The sequence below is a fragment of the Sinocyclocheilus anshuiensis genome, unplaced genomic scaffold (genome assembly GCF_001515605.1).
Source record: "Sinocyclocheilus anshuiensis isolate Anshui unplaced genomic scaffold, SAMN03320099.WGS_v1.1 scaffold976, whole genome shotgun sequence".
NCBI classification, from domain to species: domain Eukaryota; kingdom Metazoa; phylum Chordata; class Actinopteri; order Cypriniformes; family Cyprinidae; genus Sinocyclocheilus; species Sinocyclocheilus anshuiensis.
The window spans coordinates 475989-497345 of NW_015552538.1; the positions used below are offsets into that span (position 1 = coordinate 475989).

Genomic DNA, 21357 nt, shown 5'->3' on the forward strand with positions numbered 1-21357 from the left:
GGCAATATTTTTTTTTTTATCTAGTATTTAGTATTTATATTTTATTTTATTTTATCTTTGTCAGTTAAGAACAACTATTTTCAATAGTTTAGTTTTAGAGAACAATAACTTAATGTTGTTAATTTTTTATTACTTCAAAACAAGAACATCATGATTACACATATAATAATATGCAAATAATAATTCCAAATAATTCATCCTGAGAGAGCTACACCTCTGTAATGGTCACCATACATTACAGGGTTAAAGCTTAAGGATTTTGAAAAATGTATATAAATAAACACTGTGACAAAGATACTGCACTATTTCTGGGTGATTACTTAAATGTAAGTAAATTTGTGAACCCAAAAAGGGGGAACAAACCAAATACTGAGAAAGTCTTATAAATCGTATATTTAAAAAAAACAAAAATCAAAGTGAATTCTTTTTACTATTAAATATATTTTATTATATTTAATATATTCTTATGCTGATAATTGTAAGAAAATGTATATTTTAGTATAGCAGTATATTTATTAAAAATCCTTCATACCAATGAATATTCCTTCAGCTTTCCTAACAGCATCCACAGGGTCTGGTGTCTCGTGGACACTGTCCACCTCATAGCCTGGAAAAGGAGAAAAGAAGAGATGAAGGCCAATGTGGCAGTGACTGTGTGCTCAACATACATGTGGTAAAATCAACAAGACACAAACCCAATGTCTTGAACTTGTCTCTGGCTGTCTTGCTATAGGCATCTCGATCATGCAGTGCATATGGGACAAACAGGATCCTCTTTACATTCCTGTTGAACAGAAAACAAAGTTATGCGCACTTATAACCGGGGTCAATGCAGGTCAGATTAATTTGATGATTACAAAACCACAAAAGTGTGTCTTCATACGCTTATATGCACTTGTCATAACCGGTGTTTAAGTTCAATTAATGGACTTGTACTTTGCTTCACTTATCCAGTGACATGACTGCATACAGATAGAATATTATTATCAGAATATACCCAGGCAGAATATAACCTTTTATTTTGTATCAGAATATTAATATATAAAGGGTTTATGGCTGTAATTGCAAAACTATTCTTAGAACAGTTTTACCAAAAGTGTAATGCCTTCTAGTTAAATTGCTGGCAACTTACTTTCCAAAAAAGTCTTGGATCTGCTGCTGACAGTGTTGAAGATATCCTCCTCCATGAAGAGTGGAGTTAGATACCAGCAGAAGTCTTCTCTTCATGATTCTGCCTCAGAAATGTAGAAGTGGATCAGATGTCAGCTCAGCACATGACCTGTGCTTCTTTCTGCTGACAGCACACTCTCAAATCAGTTTGGTCGTAATCTCCAATACACAACCTTTGGTCAGACAGTATATCGCTCTGATTATTCCACAGATGACAGACCTTCATAGAAACAAGCCTTGATAAGAAACCTTATAACGTTACTGGAATCACGTGATTAAAGCAAAACATCACAAAATGAACAATTTACTGAGACAGCAGAGGCAGATCTTGAAGTGCAGATCACAATTTCAAACCACTTTTTAAAACAGACGTAAAATCGTTTGTTTTGTTTTATTTGAACTTGTTATTTGTGATATTTTTATAGGTACTCGTTACAGGCAACTTGTTTTCAAAATAAAAGTCTATCTATTCATCAAATTTTTTACAGATGAAAACGGCGTCATTTTTTGCTACTTTTCAGATGACTGTATAGATTGATCTAAATAACTAATACTTAAAGCATCTCAGTTATTATTGTGTGAACGTGATTTTTGTCTTTAAAAAAAGCACAGTCCCATTGTTGTTGTGTCATTTCTACCATAGCAAACGTTCTTCCACTTAATAAAGTTTTATGAAACTTGTTACCAAAACGACAGTAATGTCATGTTGAAGAGCTTAAGATGAAATATGAGAGGTCAATATACTTTTTGTGCAAACCGTGTGTATATAGGTCTATTATTTTATTGTTTGTATTAAGGATATTTAAAATGCTAGCTATGCAGTAAGCATTAGCAAGGAGTCTGATTAAATAAACTACTGTAAAATGCGTTTTAAAACAGTTTTGTTTTTAAGTCCACACAGGGCTACTGATGCTTTTATTTTGTCAAGTGATTTCATCCAGTCTATCACGTGTGTGCGCGTCGACTCGCCGTCACTGTGGTTTGGGAATGATCCGAGCGAGGGAAGAAATCACTAACGTTACCCGCACTTTACCCTAGTTAGTGAAACATGGCTGCTCAAATCGAAATGGATGACACTAACGTTAGTCTGGACAGTTTAATCCTGAATCTGCACGACATCCAAGCAGTAAAGTTTGGGACTTTTAAGCTAAAAAGTGGACTCACTTCGCCGATATATCAAAATAAAAGTCTTATCTATTCATCAAATTTTTTACAGATGAAAACGGCGTCATTTTTTGCTACTTTTCAGATGGCTGTATAGATTGATCTAAATAACTAATACTTAAAGCATCTCAGTTATTATTGTGTGAACGTGATTTTTGTCTTTAAAAAAAGCACAGTCCCATTGTTGTTGTGTCATTTCTACCATAGCAAACGTTCTTCCACTTAATCAAGTTTTATGAAACTTGTTACCAAAACGACAGTAATGTCATGTTGAAGAGCTTAAGATGAAATATGAGAGGTCAATATACTTTTTGTGCAAACCGTGTGTATATAGGTCTATTATTTTATTGTTTGTATTAAGGATATTTAAAATGCTAGCTATGCAGTAAGCATTAGCAAGGAGTCTGATTAAATAAACTACTGTAAAATGCGTTTTAAAACAGTTTTGTTTTTAAGTCCACACAGGGCTACTGATGCTTTTATTTTGTCAAGTGATTTCATCCAGTCTATCACGTGTGTGCGCGTCGACTCGCCGTCACTGTGGTTTGGGAATGATCCGAGCGAGGGAAGAAATCACTAACGTTACCCGCACTTTACCCTAGTTAGTGAAACATGGCTGCTCAAATCGAAATGGATGACACTAACGTTAGTCTGGACAGTTTAATCCTGAATCTGCACGACATCCAAGCAGTAAAGTTTGGGACTTTTAAGCTAAAAAGTGGACTCACTTCGCCGATATATTTTGATCTTAGAGTAATAGTTTCCCATCCAGCGTTGATGAGCCAGGTAAGCACGTGCTCACTTTGAGTAATGATTCTGTACTGTTATGCGCGTTTTCCTACCAAAACTGTTTTATAAACAAGTTTCAAGAAGTTAAAAATGCTCCTTTAGATTAATCTAATTTGTTGATCATATGTTAATATCATGTTATTTGTGTGTGTGTGTGTGTGTGTGTGTGTGTGTGTGTGTGTGTGTGTGTGTGTGTGTGTGTGAGAGCGCATTTGTGCTGAGGATGCAGGAGTTGAGTTTGATAGTGTGTGTGGTGTCCCTTACACAGCTCTTCCTCTGGCCACCATCATCTGCTCTACCAAACAATATCCCATGCTTATTCGACGAAAGGAGGCAAAGGACTATGGTAAAATAATGCAAATTTAACTGACTATTTAACTATCAGTAATCGATTTATTGTATTATCGACCCCTCCATCCCCTGTTAAGTATTTGGACACTTAAGACACATTTAAAAACTGTGCTAGGTAGCAACATTTCAAACCAAGCAGTATTTGTGCAAAAAGAAGGCACAACTGTAAAACAGTTCACAAAAAAATCTTGTTAGGCTATTTATATAGTGTTAGATTTGATATTCAAAATGAATACAAAATCGATTTGGACACTTTCTCATCGACAAAATGGAATGTCATGCGATTAAACTGTGCCCATATATTTATGTCTTTGTTAATTATTTGGATTTACAAATAGTTTATTTACATATTTCATAGTGTGATTTGCAGTGTGAATCTGTATTATTATAGTCACTTAAAACCAAAGTTTTCATTTCTTGAAATGAAATAAACATTAACTGAAATACATTTTAAAAACCTAAATTTATTTTATTTAAGCTAGTTGCAAAAGCAACATTCCTTTACTTTAGCTTGACGTCCTAAAATAACTAAACTGAAATAAAAATGACTCAAATCTGTGTAGACATTAAAATAAGAGAGAGAAACACAATTACTAAAACTTTAAAGGGGTCATATGATGCGATTTCAAGTTTTCCTTTCTCTTTGGAGTGTTACAAGCTGATTGTGCATAGATAAGATCCCTGAAGTTGCAAAGACTAAAGTCTCAAAACCAAAGAGATATTCTTTATCAAAGTTAAGACTCTGCCACGCCCCCCTAAAACGGCTCATTCTAACACGCCCCCACCATATGACCCCTTTAATTAAATTTTAAATTAAAGTGGCAAAAAAACTTGAACATTTCGGGTAGTTGCAAAGGCAACTTTTTTCATTTTGTTTAATTTTTATGTACTAATATCTAAAACTGAAACAAAAATTACTAAAAACTGTACAGACTTATTATTTTCTTTAAGGAGAAAACTTATAACAATGACAAACACAATTGCTAAGCATTGACAATATGTATATAAAAAAACTTATTTAGCTTGTTGCAAACATGACATTTCTGATTTTCATTTAGTTTAACTAAATGTACTAATGTACTAAAATATCTAAAACTGAAATAAAAATTACTAAAAACTATAGAGACATTTTTTTAAACACAATTACTAAAATTAAAATGGAAAATATAAAAATAAATTCAAATATTAATAAATGCTATAATAGTATCTTAATGATACTAAAATAACACTGACCTGTGTTAGGGCTGGACAATAATTCAATATCAATATGTATCGCGATATAATTTTTTTCAATAACGGTGATATGATGTTCATATCGATATCGGAATTATATCCTATCGACCGAAATTAAGAAATATATCGTGATATCAATTTTGGCCATATCGTCCAGCCCTAACCTGTATTGATTTGTATTTTGATATCCCCCAGGAACGAAACGTCTCGTCGAGGGAACCATCCACCCCGGTGACAGATGTCTAATCGTAGAGGATGTCGTGACCAGTGGCAGCAGTGTTCTAGAAACCGCTGAGGTGCTTGAGAAGGAAGGTCTGAAGATCACGGATGCCGTCGTGTTAATGGACCGAGAGCAGGGAGGCAGAGCCAGGCTAGCTGACCGTGGCATCACTCTACATTCAGTCATTTCTGTCTCCAGACTTCTGGATGTGTTACTTAAAGCTGGTCGAATAGACACGGCCACTTCTCAAAACGTTGAGAGGTTCATTCAAGAAAATAACACCTACATATCAACAAAGACGAATGGCTTCTCAGCTCCTAAAAAGAGCTGTAAGGAGCTCAGCTATGGGGCTCGGGCTGCATTGCCAGACACTCACCCTCTCGCTGCCCGCCTGCTGAAGATCACGGAAGACAAGAAGACCAATCTGTGTGTGTCTGCAGATGTGACTCGTTCTGAGGAGCTGCTAGAGATTGCGGATGCATTGGGACCACTGATATGCGTGTTGAAGACTCATGTGGACATCCTGCAGGACTTCACTGCAGATGTCGCCAGCAGTCTGAAAGAGTTGGCTATAAAGCACAACTTCCTGATTTTTGAGGATCGCAAGTTTGCAGACATTGGAAACACAGTCAAGCATCAGTATGAAGGTTTGTTTCACAGGGTGATGGAGCTCTTTACTAGTCTTAAAATGTTGCTTTCACTTACAGTCTGCACCAGATATCCATAGAGCAAAGACATTTTACATAATGTCATGGGTTTTTTTTTCTAATTATTAAATTGGATGTTACACCTAGTCCATGACATAAAGACGCTATGACTTTTCTAGCTGTTCATAATTCATTGTATAAGAATTTTACCCAGAATAATATTTTAGAGCTTGGCATAACTAGAAAAATGTATATTCATTACAAAAATCCCATAAAGTTATAAAAGTTTATTCATTTACATGACTTTTGTAGTTCTGGAAATAACCATTTTAAAATGAAGCTACCTCATAATTAGGGTTTTCCAAAAAAGTTATTTGAAGAGTCTTGTGTATTTAAAGAGACTTCAAAGACACAAAACAGTGCTAATATATATATATATATATAAGATATTTTTGAGTTGCCTTTGAAGGTTTGCTGAAGCCTCATTTTAATAAATGTGCCATTTATAATGCCATTTTAATAAACTTTGCTATTTCTGCTTGATTGTATATAAATTGTCATCATTTACTCACCCTCATGTCGTTCAAAACCTGTATGACTTTCCGTGAAGCATAAACTTAATGCAGCAGTTCTCCATGCAAACATATGGACAAAATAAAAAAATAAAAAAAAAACAAAAGTAGACAAATATATTTCAAAGTTTCTGAAGCCATATGTTCAGATTCCTCCTTTTGTGTTCCACAGGAAAAATACAGTCATACAGTTCTGGAATGACATAAGTGTGAGTAAATGATGACGAAAGGTTTATTTTAGTTTAAGTTTTATTAGTTCTCTTAATGTTATATTAATTTCTGCACAAGCGTTCCTAATATAAATAATCGACACATTTTTTTTTGTTTTAAGGCGGTCTCTATCGGATCTCTTCGTGGGCACACATCATTAATGCCCATGCGTTGCCAGGTCCGGGTGTGCTGCAGGGTCTCGGTGCAGTTGGCAAGCCTCTGGGTCACGGCTGTTTGCTCATTGCTCAGATGAGCTCGCAGGGTTCCCTAGCAACAGGAGATTACACTCAAGCAGTGGTACGTCTTCTGCTCTCTGTGAAGAACTTATGAACACTGCTCTCACCTCTGATAATACTTGTTTATTATTTCATAACACTAATGTTCTTTGATAGCTACCAGAGCTCAGCTTCTTGTTTCTCCATTGGAGTTGATTGAAATGTCTTTTAGGTCAAGATGGCTGAAGACCATACAGATTTTGTGTTTGGATTCATAAGTGGATCAAAGATCAGTGAAAAGCCTGGTCTGGTTCACATGACTCCAGGAGTGCAATTGCTGACAGGAGGTACGTTTTACTGTGGGCTGGCATTAGCATTTCTGTGTATCTTATGACAAAATAAGGAGTCTTGTCAGAGAAAGGTGACGCTACAACAGCACAAAAATGCATTCTAATAGAATATGTTGTATTTTAACAATTGAAATACAAAGTATTTGTTCTTTTTTTTACACATCTGATACATGTGCTTAATTTCTTAATCTTTTATTCTCCAGGGGATGGACTTGGACAGCAGTATTCAAGTCCAGAAGATGTGATCTGCACTAAAGGCTCCGATATCATCATTGTGGGACGAGGTATTCTTGCCAGCTCAGATCGGCTCAGAGCTGCAGAAGAATACAGAACAGCAGGCTGGCAGGCATATCTGAAAAGACTCTCACTGGCCAGCTAATGAAACCCCCTCAGGAAAGAGAAGTTGAATCACGTCTGGTCCAGCTTAGTCATTCCATCCACTTGAATACAAACCTAATTCTTATTATTCCCTCCATGTTTTGTACACTAGTAAAATGTTGTCATGTCAGTCAAAATCTCACTATAATTATTACTAAAAATATTTTATTGCAAAATTGCAATTTAAATATAATGAACAGTGAAGACGGGCTTATGTTTCTTTGTCTTGTACACCTAGCTGGATCTGGCCTGGTGGTAACTGCATCTATAAGCCTAGACATGAAAGTATACACTACCATTCGAAGTCTGGGTACAGTAAAAACAGTTGTTGAGGAAACATTTCATATCAATGTTGAAAGCAGTTGTGCTGCTTAGTGTTTTTTTGTTGAAACGTTACGTGATACTTTTTTCAAGATTTAAAAAAAAAAATAGAATTTAAAAAAATGCATTTATTTGATTTGTTACATTATTTTTGTAACTTCACTTGAAATTGAATGTGTCCACGCTGAATAAAGGTATTAATTTCTTCTAAAAATCTTTCTAAACTCCAGACTTTTCAAAAGAAGTGTACCTGAACAAAAATTGAGCTTCAAAAATAAACCATGATGTATGAAAAGTGACAACTAATTTCTCTACTGCCTTAAGTATGTATTAAGTAACTAAGGTCTTGCAACCTTTGTCAACGCCAAAAATACATTTTGAAAGTCTCTACTTGTTATCTTTTGTCAAATCCAGTAGGGGGCAGAAAAACATCAGCTATTTAATGGCTGTTGCTGCAAATAAAGTGTTTAAATGATAAATAAAAACGACTGCACAATAACGTTATAATCAAATGTTAAGCCTTTCATATATTTGAAAATATGGCCTTAAATTATTATTTCTGTCGGTCATTGTCCCCTGCTTTTCTTTGGCAAATGTGTTGTGGTTTAATGTCATTAACAGCAGTGAGGCATGCTGTATACCACATTTAAAACAAAAAGTTAATATTTATCTTATTATCGTATGATTTCTAAGGATATAAAAGTATATATATGCAGTTTCCTTGACCTCATTTTAACTTTTTTCCCCTTTTCCTTGTCGTACGAAGAGCAAACATAAAGAAATACTTAAAAATAACATGAGCTGAGCAAGCTATTAGCAAAAGTGTGTATTTATAGGCTACCATTTAATGCTCCGATTATATTTATGAATCGTTCACCTTCAGCAGAGAGCAGGTTTAAAGGGGTCACCTTTGTATGATCTCGCGCACTGACCTCATGCGCTCCAGATGTCTCCTCGATTTTTATCTCGACGAAACGCGAGGTCGGTTTGCACAGAGCGACATGATTGACATAATAGAAGTAATCTACTCTGGCCCTCCCATTTCACTCCCTGTGTCAATATTGGATGAGAGGAAAGTGCCGTGTGACAGGTGTCCAGGACAGAGTTCCGCGCGCTGAAGACGGAGAGCAGATCAATGCATTTACCCGCGTGAAAACTAAATACACCGACACTGCTATGTAAAGCCAAAGGCCTCAGGTCAGTGTGCATTAGCGGTACTATTAAAACGCCACTGATTCGCTGAATGACACGGTAAGATTTGTTTATTTTTTAATTTTTTTACTCCAGTTTTGTTAACACTTTAGTAGGCTGCCTAAATGTAGCCTTATAATTAATAATTTGAGTGTACTAGTAGGCCTATTCGTATTTTAATTTACACGGACTACTACTGATTATTATATGATGTTTGTATTGTTGAAGAAAGTTATTACTTGAGAAAATCATTGCACACATGATCTGTTGGTCTTATGGTTGTGTCTTCAAGGAGAGAAGACAAGTCATCATCAGAAACCTAATGAATGAATGGACGTCCAGGATGGATGTTTTGTGTGTTTTCTGTACTTGTCTCACGTTGAGCCACACGCACAATACCTGCAGATGAAAAGGTTTTGTTCGTTCGGCTCGCGTTACGCAGATGCAGACACGCGTCAGTAAAGCACCACAGCAGCGGGACACATCGACTGACATTTCACTGTTGTCACACTCTTCACCGAGGCTTTACCATTCTACAACAAGTAATACAACGCCAATAATATGCTGACTAACTAGAAAGAATGCTTAGGCTGTGACATATGTAGACAAAGGATAGGCTACAAATGTCATGTCTTATTTTCATAGCCTATTTATTTATTTGGCATTTAGACAAAAGGAAACATGTTAAAAGCTCATTTATTTATTTATTTTTAAACCAGTAGCACTCGTAATACTGTAAAGTCAACAGATTGTGAAATAAACCTTTATATTATCATCTTAATTGTATTTGTGTTTTAAGAACAATATAAATGTAATAATCAGTATATTTCCAATAAAATGGTGCCATTAAAACTGAAATACAGAAATATTTTCTAGTCAGATCATTAAGAAAAGCCCCATTGTTTACGAGTGTGTAAATATCCTTACTAAATATTTCTATCCTTGTCAGAGTGTTTCTTTGAGTCAACAGGTAATAGCATATTTAATCTCTATAAGGTTATTCAATGGGCATTATTCAGAAAAATGTATTAAAAAATTATACATTATTTTAATAAAACAGAAACAAAATCTTAAGAAAATTGTAGAAACTGACCAATTCGTTTTTAAGTGGAAACAAATACTTTATAAGTTTATTATTATTATGATTATTTATTTACATTTGATGCATTTACAGTTCTGCTTATGTTGTGACAATTATATTATGTCTGAATGAAGCATATCTTGCAGTATTATTCCATGAAGTGCTTAGCAAACAGCTACCTGCTGGGCAGGCGTTGCCTGTTGGCTATGTGGCAGTTAAAAGAGTTACTGTTGAAAATGCAAATTATCTTTTTTTCTCTTGCCTTTGGCAGTAGATAGAAATGTCTGTCTCTGTCTGTCGTGGCCATGTTCTGCAGAAGCGCTCGGCTTGTGCTCAAACATAAAGGACATTATCTGAGCAGATGTCACCTGCACTGTCTGGAGCTGTTCACATTTGCCCTGAGAAGGATTAGTTTCCATGGCACCCTAAAGAAAACGTCACCCAGCACTAACTATTTCACCTCACCAGCACACCTGCAAAGTAAATGAATGGCTATCAGGAAAAACAATATTACCACCTACATGGTTTGATGATACTGACAACACGTAACAACAATAAACTAAAAATAAAAATACTACATATGTTTATCTTCACATCTATATGAAATGTGGATATTTTACAGTTCAATTAGTATTTAAACTTACATTTTTCCATTTTTAGATAGGCCTATCTATAAACGAAACTTTTTATTTTGTTCAAATAGACAGATATGCCACTATGAGGATACAATGACACAGTTTACTTTTGGAATGAGACGGAAGTGTCACACTTTCTGATTTGCAAAGGACTGATTTGCATGTCAAATCACTGACCGTTACACTGTTTTGCATTTGGAATGTGTACATTGAACACTGATGTATCCTCATAATGTTTTAATGTTTTTGAATGAAGTCTCATGCTCATAAAAGCTGCATTTATTTGACAAAGTATATCAAAACAGTAATATTGTAAATTATTACATCTTTAAAATCTCTCTCTCTCTCTCTCTCTATGTATGTATGTGTGTATATACAGTATATATATGTGTATATATATATATATATATATGTATGTATGTTTTGGAAAAGCTGAAATTTCAGCATCATTACTCCAGTCTTCAGTGTCACAGAAATCATTCCTTTTTACAGATTTTTCTGAATCTTATATCAGTTTTGAATTTAATGCATCATTGATGAATTTAAATATACCTTCCTTTAAAAAAAAGTTTACTGACTTTTGAGTACAACTATGTTGCACTTACTCTGTGCTCTTATAAAAATTAAGTTATGGATGCAACTTAATTATACATACATTGTTTCTCTCAGATAAGTAAAATCAGGATAACAGGACACCAGCTGTGTGTCTTGCATCCCTACAGCACCTGTTCTTACCCAAACAACACCTAACAGGTGAGAATAATCACATGTGCATGCACGCATATTCATGCCTTGGCTTATCAGAATGTTTCATAGGGTTGTGTTTCCAACATCATTGTAATAAATTTAGTTCTATGAATAATACAAAATAATGCCGTGGTCATAAAGGTCCTAAAAATGTTAAAATGTAGGCTACTGAAACTCAGCTATACTGGTCATGCAGTAAAGTTTTACACCACCAGATGTCATCAACAAGGCTGACCACTGGACTAGTTCTAATGTTTAAAATAAATTAAAATGACCTACTTTTTATTAACATGATCATGCTCTAAATGAAACAACACGGGCTTGATATGATAAATCTTCCTATGCTGATCAAATTTCAAACATTTATCTCAATTATTTTTAATGACGTACCTATTATTTAAAGTTGTTTTAGCCTTTATTGTACAAAGACATAAAACAACTGTATGCCGTAGGCCTATATATGTTTCTGAACAGCTGCAGTTATTACAGATAAAACATATATATGTATATTATTATCTGAGGTGTATTTAGCAAAGTGAATTATAGGCCTACTTCACCTTAGGCCCTTTTTTAATGTAAGTGCGGGTGCGGCCATTTGTAACTCGAATATGTGAGTCAAACAATCGCTTCCAGCAATTTTAGCCAAACAAAAACAGCATTTTATGCTGCTTGGTATTACAAACTGGTATATTCTTTTAATTCATTATCGTAATCATTAACACACTGGTTTCTAGCGCAATAGGTTTTACTATTGTAGGTTTACTGCACTTTGTTATGAAGTATTACTCTATAGAGAATATGCAAGACTTCCGATTCATTTATAACTGCGGCTATAAATGAATCGGAAGTCTTGCATATTCAAAGAAAATAGTTAAGTTCTGCGTTGCCTAAATATATTGTGGATCAAATTGTTTGTGAAGTGTATTCTAATATCATTAAAGTGTGAGAGAAATCCTCCTACTGGCCAACAGCAGCCAGTTCTGCCCAGAGAGAGAATCCACAAGCAGGCAGAGAGTGACCATGCAGGGCTCAGTCTAATCTTCAGCAATTCTGCTTTTATTTACTCTATCCGATTAAAGTCTCATGTCAAAGCATAGCCATTGTAAATAGCCAAGAGTCTGGCGTGGGGGCAGATAGTGGAGTTTTGATGAGTCAGTGGGTCTAAGACCTCCACAATAGGCTGCACATGGCGCCACAATAGTGAAGGCTAATGCGGTTTTTCTGTTGGCTGCTGCTGAGTGTGCAGGCCTTATGCGCATTCTGCACTAAATGAGGAGCCCTGTCCTATAAAAACACTGGACAAGGGCTTGGCCACCACATTGATTATACTGGATCTGTCCCACCTCAGTACGTGAGTATGCCACTGTCTTAGCCCTCAAAGTGAAACATCAGATTCCTGTACAATGCTAAAGAGCACAGACAGAGCAAATGTGATCATATTGACCTTTTTTTTTTGCTTATTATCTTTTTTGCTTATTATCTTTTTTGATAATGTCAGCAGGAAACACATACTGTCAACACTCGATCCAGGAATCGATTTTCACTTGATCTACCCAGGAATTTCTCACATGTGCATGAATTCACGCTGTGGTCTTGGTTATGCCCCTCTCCTCTCCTCATTTTCCTGATAGAGAGTGCGGTGATCGACAGCAGCCATGAATCCGCAGGAGCAGTTGGAGCAGACGGGGAAGTTTAGGATGACCGTGTTCGAGGAGGAATACTTCCAGGGCAAGAGCTGTGAATTCAGATTTGAGTGCCAGAACATTCTGGACAGAGACTTCAGAAAGATTCGCTCCATTAAGGTGGAGAACGGCCCGTAAGTGTAGCCTCTGGATGTTTTAATGTGCAAAATGTGAAGCAGAGAGGATATATGATTGTCATGTTTAATATTAGAGATATATTTTTATTGATCGAAATGAGTGAGAGTTTTGTAAAATTAGAAGTAATATGTGCATAGATATAAAATATATATACACGTCTGTTTTTTAATGCATTAAATTAATCAAAAGTGGCAGTAAAGACATTTATAATGTTACAAATGATTTCTACTTCAAGTAAATGCTATTCTTTTGAACTTTCTGTTCATCAAAGTATCTTGAAACAATGTAAACAAAAATAGTAAGCAGCACAAGTATTTTTAAAATTGATAATAAGGAAAAATAATGTAAAATCAGAAGGATCTGAAGGATCACGTGACACTGAAAACTGGAATAATGGCTGCTGAAAATTCAGCTTTGCCATCACACTAAAAATTTTTTTTCATGTAATAATATTTCATAATATGAATGTTTTACTGTACTTTTGACCTGGGCGAGCATAAGAGGAAAAATAGAATTTTATATGTATTTTAAAATTAATCGATTAATCTATAATAATAATAATTACAATTATATAATTACATTATTATTGTTTTTTACTACTTAAAATATGCCTATATTAGAATTACAATGACTATTTGTATCTCTTTACTTGATAGCAGTGCCCCACAAAACTACATAATAGTCATGAACAATATTTCCAACTGTAACTATAGCTTCAATGCTGTTTTTTGTTAAAACTGGAACAACAACAGAGAGATAGCGGCGATAGTCCGTGTGGCTGGCAGCTGCCTGCTGTGGTGATGACAGATGAGCTGATAAAGCAACACAGAGCCGCTCCATTCAGTCCACACCATTGTGTTTGCTTTGCTTTTGTGTCCTGATCAGTAGAGATCACTGCCATGTAAAACGCTGTTGTTTCCTGGTTTGCGTTGACTATGACATTCTGTCTCTCTCAGCTGGGTGGGGTATGAGTATCCCGAGTTCCAGGGCCAGCAGTTTATCCTGGAGAAAGGAGACTATCCCTGTTACCAGGCCTGGAGTGGCAACAGCAGTTACAGAACAGAGCACATGCTCTCTTTCAGACCTATTAAATGTGCTGTAAGTTTATCCCGGGGGGCACAAGCAACATTATGTCAAATCTGTGAAGACATACTCCTACACCTCTTTCATCATCTCTGCAATTTCAGCACATTAGGTTTACTTCATAACAAATATCCTCAAAGTCATCACCTCCGTGATCTCATTTCCCATACTCACCCTCTCCCCGACAGAACCACAGTGACAGTAAGATTACCCACTATGAGTGTGAAGACTTCATGGGACGTAAATTTGAGATGTGTGAGGATTATCCCTCCCTTCAAGCCATGGGTTGGTGCAGCAAGGAAGTTCCCTCAATCAAAGTCAACTCTGGAGCGTAAGTCACCTCATCACCTTTTTAACACAGGTCATCTGTCATTAATAAACTAGGATAAATAACTAAATATTGAATAACTATATTTAATTATTCAGTATTTTTTGAATGTTTGTTACTAAAGCCATAAAAAAATGTATACACATTTTTTAGATATATATTATACACTTATTTTATATATTTTACTTTTTATATTTTATATAGTATATTTATATATACGTAATATATTAGATTTTCAGTAAAAATGCATATCTACAATACATGCAATCAAAAAATGTATTTGTAACATACATTACTTTGTGATTTTACACTCTCACAAAGATGGTATCTTTTCAAAAGGTACAAATATGTACACTTTAGGTATTATTATGCACCTTCAAGGTACTCATATGCACCCTTTAGGGGTAAATAAGGCACCAATGTGTACCTTTTGAAAGGGTACTGCCCCTGTGACAACTTTTGTACCTTTTTTCTGAGGGTGTATACTGTATTTATATATATATATAATTTCCTTTAAAACTCATATTATACAGAGTGTTGTCCTTTGTGGATGTCCATTTCTTTGTGACAAATAATGCATCACTAATGCATCAGCTCCCTGCACAGTCTTATTTGTGTGCGGTGCAGTAAATGAGATTTGCCCTTTTCTCTGGCAGCTGGGTAGGCTATCAGTTTCCCGGTTACCGTGGATATCAGTACATCTTTGAAAGGGACAGACACCAAGGAGAGTACAGATGCTACAAGGAGTACGGCACCCAGGCACACACCAATCAGATCCAGTCTATGCGCAGAATTCAGCATTAAAACCCAACACCACTGTGTACACCATGTCATGCCGTGTCAATACTATAGGCAATAAAGACATTATATAAACTATAGTAAAAGAGTGATTGTGGCAATTCCTTGCTTCCATATACATCTCTGCTCAATTCATGGATCTGCTAAGTGGTAATTCTTGATGTAAAACAAGCAGATCTGATGCTTTTTTAAGTCATATGTAATTAGAGCTGGCCTCCTACATTTCTAGGTAAATGTAATTATGCAGACATTTTAAGAATGTTTTTTTTCTAAAATACTCGGACTAGACTGATGAAGGAATAAGCCACTTCATTATATTTAACAATTAGGATGTTTTATGCCAGCTGAACAACAAAAACTCTTGCTTGATGTCCTACACCACCTATATGATGGATATGAGACTGTTATATCTATAATAAACAAGAGCATGAGTATCTTTATGTTAATGCCTCATTATTTGTTCTTCGTGGACCTGCTTTTGAGGATTTCAGCTACATTCACATATAAATTTATATAAACACATACATACAGGTACATACATACATACACACACACACACACACACAGTAGGCTATATATTTATATAAAATATACTGACTATATTTTTGTAGGACTACCACTATAAACAAAATGTGCTGTTATCACCAAAAACAATATCCTGCTGTAGTATCATGTATTTTTGCTGCATTCATCTGTTTTCTCTACAGCAATGCATTGTATTTATAGAGGGGAATACTGTAATGTACTGTACTTAGATTGAATTTGTCACTAAATCATTTAAAATATCATACTTTATTCTACATAACACCCGTGGAAAAGGACATTGAAAACAACTCTGAGTTTAAAAACATTTATTTTTAAAGCAACAAAAAAAGAAAAGAAAGAAAGAAAGAAAGAAAGATAAAAAATAAATAATTGACCATTTTTAATAAAAACATTTAAAGTGCGGTTAACAATTACCAAACAGTAATCTTATTTACATTTCATGTTCACACAAACGTGGACTAAAAACAGACAGCATAAGTTTTACAGAAACATGTCAATACTGCCAGTCTTGAAAGTCACTTTCTTGGTTCTCGAGCCACGTTCAGGGTTGATGTCGATAAAGCAAGAAAAAAACAAATGTTATGTATATTTATACACAGAACATATGATACAGCCAATAAGTATGGAAAATGAAGGGGGATTATATAATATATAATGATATATTAAAATGAATTTATCGTCAGTATACTATAAATGAATGAGGGGGAGGGAGTCTCACCCGTTTGGGTTTGTCTGGAGCTGTCCGAGGTCCTGAACTTGGTGGATTAAACACATGTCGCACATATTCTTTCTTGATTATTATTATTTTATTTTTTTCACTGTTGAAAAACAGCCTATCTAATGCAATGGACGAATCTTTGTAACAATGATGGGCTAACGGAAGTACGGGTTCTTGTTCGTCCAATCAAATGGTTCGTAACCCTGGGATCCGGGTCTGATTCCGCCTCATATTTGTTTGCGTTGTAACCGTTCAGGACTCTAGCCGTACTTGGCTGCACACACCCACTCACAGGATCAGATGTGGACGGAGCAGTTGCTGTTTGAACACCCGATCCCACACCCAGTCCAGGATCTCCTGATAAATGTTCAACTGCACACACCTTTATCAAATACACATATCATACGAGCTGATTAAAAGTGTGCCACTCGTTCTTAGTGCAATGATTATAAGACAGACAAGAGTGCTGAAAGCAGCTGGATCTGAGACAGGCTGCAGTCTGACATAACAGGACGGGGTAAGTCAACTTTAACAAACCAGGACACAGACCGGAACTATAGTGTGTGTTAGTTTAGGAAATAGCAGTCAGGTTATACAGCTATGAATCACAAATCAAACCTTTTAAACTACACAGTAAAACATTTTAATAACTAACCTAAATATGCTACTTAAATGTAGGCTATGACATAAGTTGATTAGTTATATTCATGTAAAATATTTAAATAAAACTCGTGTTTGTTAGAATTAAATCAACCTGACTAAAAGGTTACATAAACAAGAGAAGGAGACACAGGCAACACAGTTTGTTGATTAATCTCTATAACGCAATGTATCTTAAGCTTAGATATAACTCATTTTCTAGTTTCTGCATGCTTCAGATTAACGTTGTTTAACGTTGCTTCTACCGAACTCTAAACTGAAATGAATACTGAACAAATATAAAGGGTGCTGCTGGTACAATTTACCCCCTCTACTGGGGAAATTTGTAAGTCAATAATTCAAACATGTACATTTTATATTTTGAGCATCAATTTAGGGTGGAATTTACTATTAAATTAATTGTTATCCCCACCACCGCCCTATATCTGATTTTAACATTTTCATTTTTTTCTCTCATTTTAGCTCAAACGATTGGATTCCAAACGCAAATAAAATTCTCAGGGAAAAAACATTCAGGGAAAAAATAAATAAACTAGAAAACCTGTGAGGCTGCAGTCTGACATAACAGGACGGGGTAAGTCAACTTATTGAGGGAGCAAACCAGGACACAGACCGGAACTATAGTGTGTGTTAGTTTAGGAAATAGCAGTCAGGTTATACAGCTATGAATCACAAATCAAACCTTTTAAACTACACAGTAAAACATTTTAATAACTAACCTAAATATGCTACTTAAATGTAGGCTATGACATAAGTTGATTAGTTATATTCATGTAAAATATTTAAATAAAACTCGTGTTTGTTAGAATTAAATCAACCTGACTAAAAGGTTACATAAACAAGAGAAGGAGACACAGGCAACACAGTTTGTTGATTAATCTCTATAACGCAATGTATCTTAAGCTTAGATATAACTCATTTTCTAGTTTCTGCATGCTTCAGATTAACGTTGTTTAACGTTGCTTCTACCGAACTCTAAACTGAAATGAATACTGAACAAATATAAAGGGTGCTGCTGGTACAATTTACCCCCTCTACTGGGGAAATTTGTAAGTCAATAATTCAAACATGTACATTTTATATTTTGAGCATCAATTTAGGGTGGAATTTACTATTAAATTAATTGTTATCCCCACCACCGCCCTATATCTGATTTTAACATTTTCATTTTTTTCTCTCATTTTAGCTCAAACGATTGGATTCCAAACGCAAATAAAATTCTCAGGGAAAAAACATTCAGGGAAAAAATAAATAAACTAGAAAACCTGTGGATTCAGATAGTAATATCTCCTTAAATGAACGATTCGCTTTTACAGTGTGTAATCATGCAAGTCCTTTACAGCTATAACCTGATATTAAAAACACAATTAAATCTTCAGATATATACCAGATTTAAACTATTCTCTTTACAATTTGTATTTTCTAATTTATTTTGCCTTAATTCTCTAATTGTTGCATTTAGGAGCGCGGCACCAGCATGAAGTAACCCATGTCGCGTGGACAAACTGAAGAATCGCCTTGCATCCGGGGCTTGTTTTCAGTTGCCTGCGATCTATTTAATGGCTCAGGCAGCTAAAGCAAGTCTGGGACGCCAGAGACAACACGACAGAGCGCGTCAGAACGATGCACAGAAGATGAGTAAAATTATTACAGATGATATTAATGTTTGTCCATGTCGATAATGATGCTACTCTGACAGTTTAAGCTGATGCAATCAATCATTGTGCAATTTACAGGTTAAATAAACACAATAAGTAGGCTAGACTGCACACACAGTACCTACCTGACCTATTTCACGATCATAAGACTTCTTTACCCTTTATTACCAAATATTTACCTTTATTGTCAGTTTTAAACAATAAATACACACCTCTGTACAGACAGTCAGCATTAGCATGTTTACTTGGCACAAGAAAAAAAAAAACATTTATCTTCCTTTTCGGTTAGTTCACGAGTGGAATGTCGTATGAATTATTGTCAAATATAGGGTGAACCCAATCTGTTCTGTTATTGTTGTTGTTGTTGTTTTAACAGTTTAAAACTCAAAAATCACAGTGTAAAATACGTACAACAGAATCTAAATCTATCTACATTTATCATTGTTTGGTTATTTGTTAAGATTTGGTTTTGTAAAAAAGGTATAGCCTACATGAAATATACATGAAATTCAAGGACTTGTATAATAAAAAGATGTTATCATTATAATAAAAGACCATTGTTATTGTCTATTATGCCGAGTTTAGAAAGGTATAATATTACGCGAATTTAGAAAGTTAGAATATCATGTGCTATATTAAAATAAAAATAAAAAAATCTCAGCCAGTACATACATGCATTATGTAACAGATGGGTTTACCATACCATCTATTGCTCATTAAAGCAGCATAAGTTTGGGATAAAATGTTCTTGTTTCCCATTATGCACTGAGGCATGGTTAAAAGGTAAATATTCTCAACCAACATGGAACAGGCCTTTCTGTTTGCAAAGAGGTAAAAGGGCGGAAAAGAAAAAGGATCTGAACCGGTTTCCATGTCAAACACTTCAATTCTCCATAGAAACTCTGATCTTAACGCAGAAACTTTATTAAACCTTGATGGTGGATTGATAAGGCCGAATTTCTATCGGTTCCTTTTTATTGTGGAGACGGGGAGGGATGACAGAGGTAAATTGCTCTTTTAATTAAACCAATGCACCGAAGGAAATTGCTGTCTGAATATTGTCTCAGAGATGGGGCTTGTGACAGTTGCCTGGAAACTTCAATCTGTCTCGCATTTATTCCAGATCACAGTTTTGAGATAAAGTTTAATAAAAATCTTTGCGCCAATGAAAGCCTACCCTTTCACGTCCTCCACCGCCACCACAATGCGACAGAACTGCGGAGGAAGCCTTATGTTTAACATGTATCTCTCAGGTACACAGTCTTTTTGTGTGTAAAATGAGAAATATTGCTGAAATGACTGAAAAGAAAAGGGCGATGCTAGGGGTCCGCGGGTGCAATGCTGCGCACCATCGCCGGTGTCTCTGACTTCTCCATCTGGAACGCATGTCCTCTTTTGTCGGAAATCGGATATCCTTTTTCCTGGACGCGTTTCCTGACCTCAGCGCTGAAGTCTGGGCAAATACATCGAGCAGCAACACGACAATACTCATAATATTTAACCTCTTTTGCTGCGATTTGTTAATGATGATTATTGATGAGTGACATTACGTGTTTTGTTTAAAATGACAAATTACAAATACACAGACGGGGAAATATGTTTAATGCATCTGTTGCGTTTTATTACTCCAATATTTCAGAAGGCATTTTCAATAAAATCACAGCTAAATTCTAAATGTCAGACGTATTTTCAAACGCTTTCTTTCAGACCCTACAGAAAATCTTTTGAAGGAAAGCAAAAGCTCTTCTTGGACCCCCATCAACACAGGAGTGCAAAAAGGTGAGTGTTGCGATGAATTGTCGACAGGCAAATGCTCTCACTTTCGTGCAAAAAATGTTATTGCATAATTTTAAAAATATGATATTGTGTGCATTGTTTTTTTATTTTCTTTCTCTTATTGTATTGTTGCAACTTTTGTTATGGCTTCTCTTTTTATGATTCATTGACATTGTTTATTGTTTATTGCTCTTGATGTACGGTGACCTTGAGTGATCTGAAAGGCGTCTTAAATAAAATGTATTATTATTATTGTTATTATTAATATTATTATTCAAAGGGGTTTGACTGCTTATATGATTTTATTTCATTTTATATTTATGACGAGGCCTAAATTTTTTCTTTTAATTAATAAAAAAAAAAATCTATTAAAAATAAAAGTTTCAAAATTATGTGTTCCCAAAAGAAGGTTTCAGTGAATATTTCTTTAAAGAGCAATTTTTAGTTCTAAAAAACCTTTTTACGCAACAGAGAACGGTTCTTCATAGATATCAAAGAACCTTTATTTTTTAGAACCAAGAAGCCAATACACCAAAGAACCTATAATGAAACATAAAAAAACGTTTTTAATCTCCAAAGAACCATATATATATATATATATATATATATATATATGTGTGTGTGTGTGTTAATACACAGCTTGAGTAGCAAGATTGTGTTCTGTTTTAACTCATTCTTCCATTTTGTTTTTTTGGG

At 35.1% G+C, this 21357-nt stretch overlaps 4 protein-coding genes and 1 long non-coding RNA gene across 8 annotated transcripts in view; 3 read left to right on the plus strand and 2 right to left on the minus strand.

The window, feature by feature from the left end:
• The window catches only part of LOC107663837 (alpha-aspartyl dipeptidase), a 4890-nt gene extending 3367 nt beyond the window's left edge, over positions 1–1523 (minus strand). Inside the window, exons 1-4 of one of the 3 annotated variants that reach the window (XM_016454184.1) lie at positions 1479–1523; positions 1133–1390; positions 696–784; positions 533–607 (exon numbers count right to left, since the gene is read on the minus strand). In XM_016454184.1, the coding sequence (XP_016309670.1) occupies positions 533–607; positions 696–784; positions 1133–1227 (259 nt within the window). In that variant the 5' untranslated portion in view covers positions 1228–1390; positions 1479–1523. Of the gene's footprint in view, positions 1–532; positions 608–695; positions 785–1132 lie in introns of all 3 variants that reach the window. The other 2 variants (XM_016454186.1, XM_016454185.1) reach the window with 2 other exon arrangements.
• A 1319-nt stretch (positions 1524–2842) lies between these two features.
• On the plus strand, positions 2843–7645 carry umps (uridine monophosphate synthetase). Its single transcript, XM_016454314.1, is given in 6 exon segments — positions 2843–3141; positions 3331–3469; positions 4903–5574; positions 6478–6653; positions 6804–6918; positions 7125–7645. Coding segments are annotated over 6 exon segments (1473 nt in total). The 5' UTR covers positions 2843–2946; the 3' UTR covers positions 7301–7645.
• Positions 7646–12532: 4887 nt separating this feature from the next.
• cryba2b (crystallin, beta A2b) lies at positions 12533–15383 on the plus strand. 2 transcript variants are annotated; one of them, XM_016454337.1, is made up of 5 exons: positions 12533–12625; positions 12906–13090; positions 14051–14192; positions 14366–14508; positions 15162–15383. In XM_016454337.1, exons 2-5 carry the CDS (start codon positions 12930–12932, stop codon positions 15307–15309), a joined length of 594 nt encoding a protein of 197 aa, XP_016309823.1. In that variant the 5' UTR covers positions 12533–12625; positions 12906–12929; the 3' UTR covers positions 15310–15383. The 2 variants fall into 2 exon arrangements, with proteins under 2 accessions (XP_016309823.1, XP_016309824.1); XM_016454338.1 differs by having other exon boundaries at positions 12540–12621.
• Positions 15384–16843: 1460 nt separating this feature from the next.
• LOC107663907 (uncharacterized) overlaps positions 16844–21357 on the minus strand; it is an 18652-nt gene continuing 14138 nt past the window's right edge. The window contains exons 2-3 of the long non-coding RNA XR_001631399.1: positions 19589–19591; positions 16844–16854 (exon numbers count right to left, since the gene is read on the minus strand). This is a non-coding gene — a long non-coding RNA (uncharacterized LOC107663907). The remainder of the gene's footprint in view (positions 16855–19588; positions 19592–21357) is intronic.
• fev (FEV transcription factor, ETS family member) overlaps positions 19468–21357 on the plus strand; it is a 3030-nt gene continuing 1140 nt past the window's right edge. The window contains exons 1-2 of the mRNA XM_016454309.1: positions 19468–20138; positions 20593–20664. Of these exons, the coding sequence (XP_016309795.1) occupies positions 20051–20138; positions 20593–20664 (160 nt within the window). The 5' untranslated portion in view covers positions 19468–20050. The remainder of the gene's footprint in view (positions 20139–20592; positions 20665–21357) is intronic.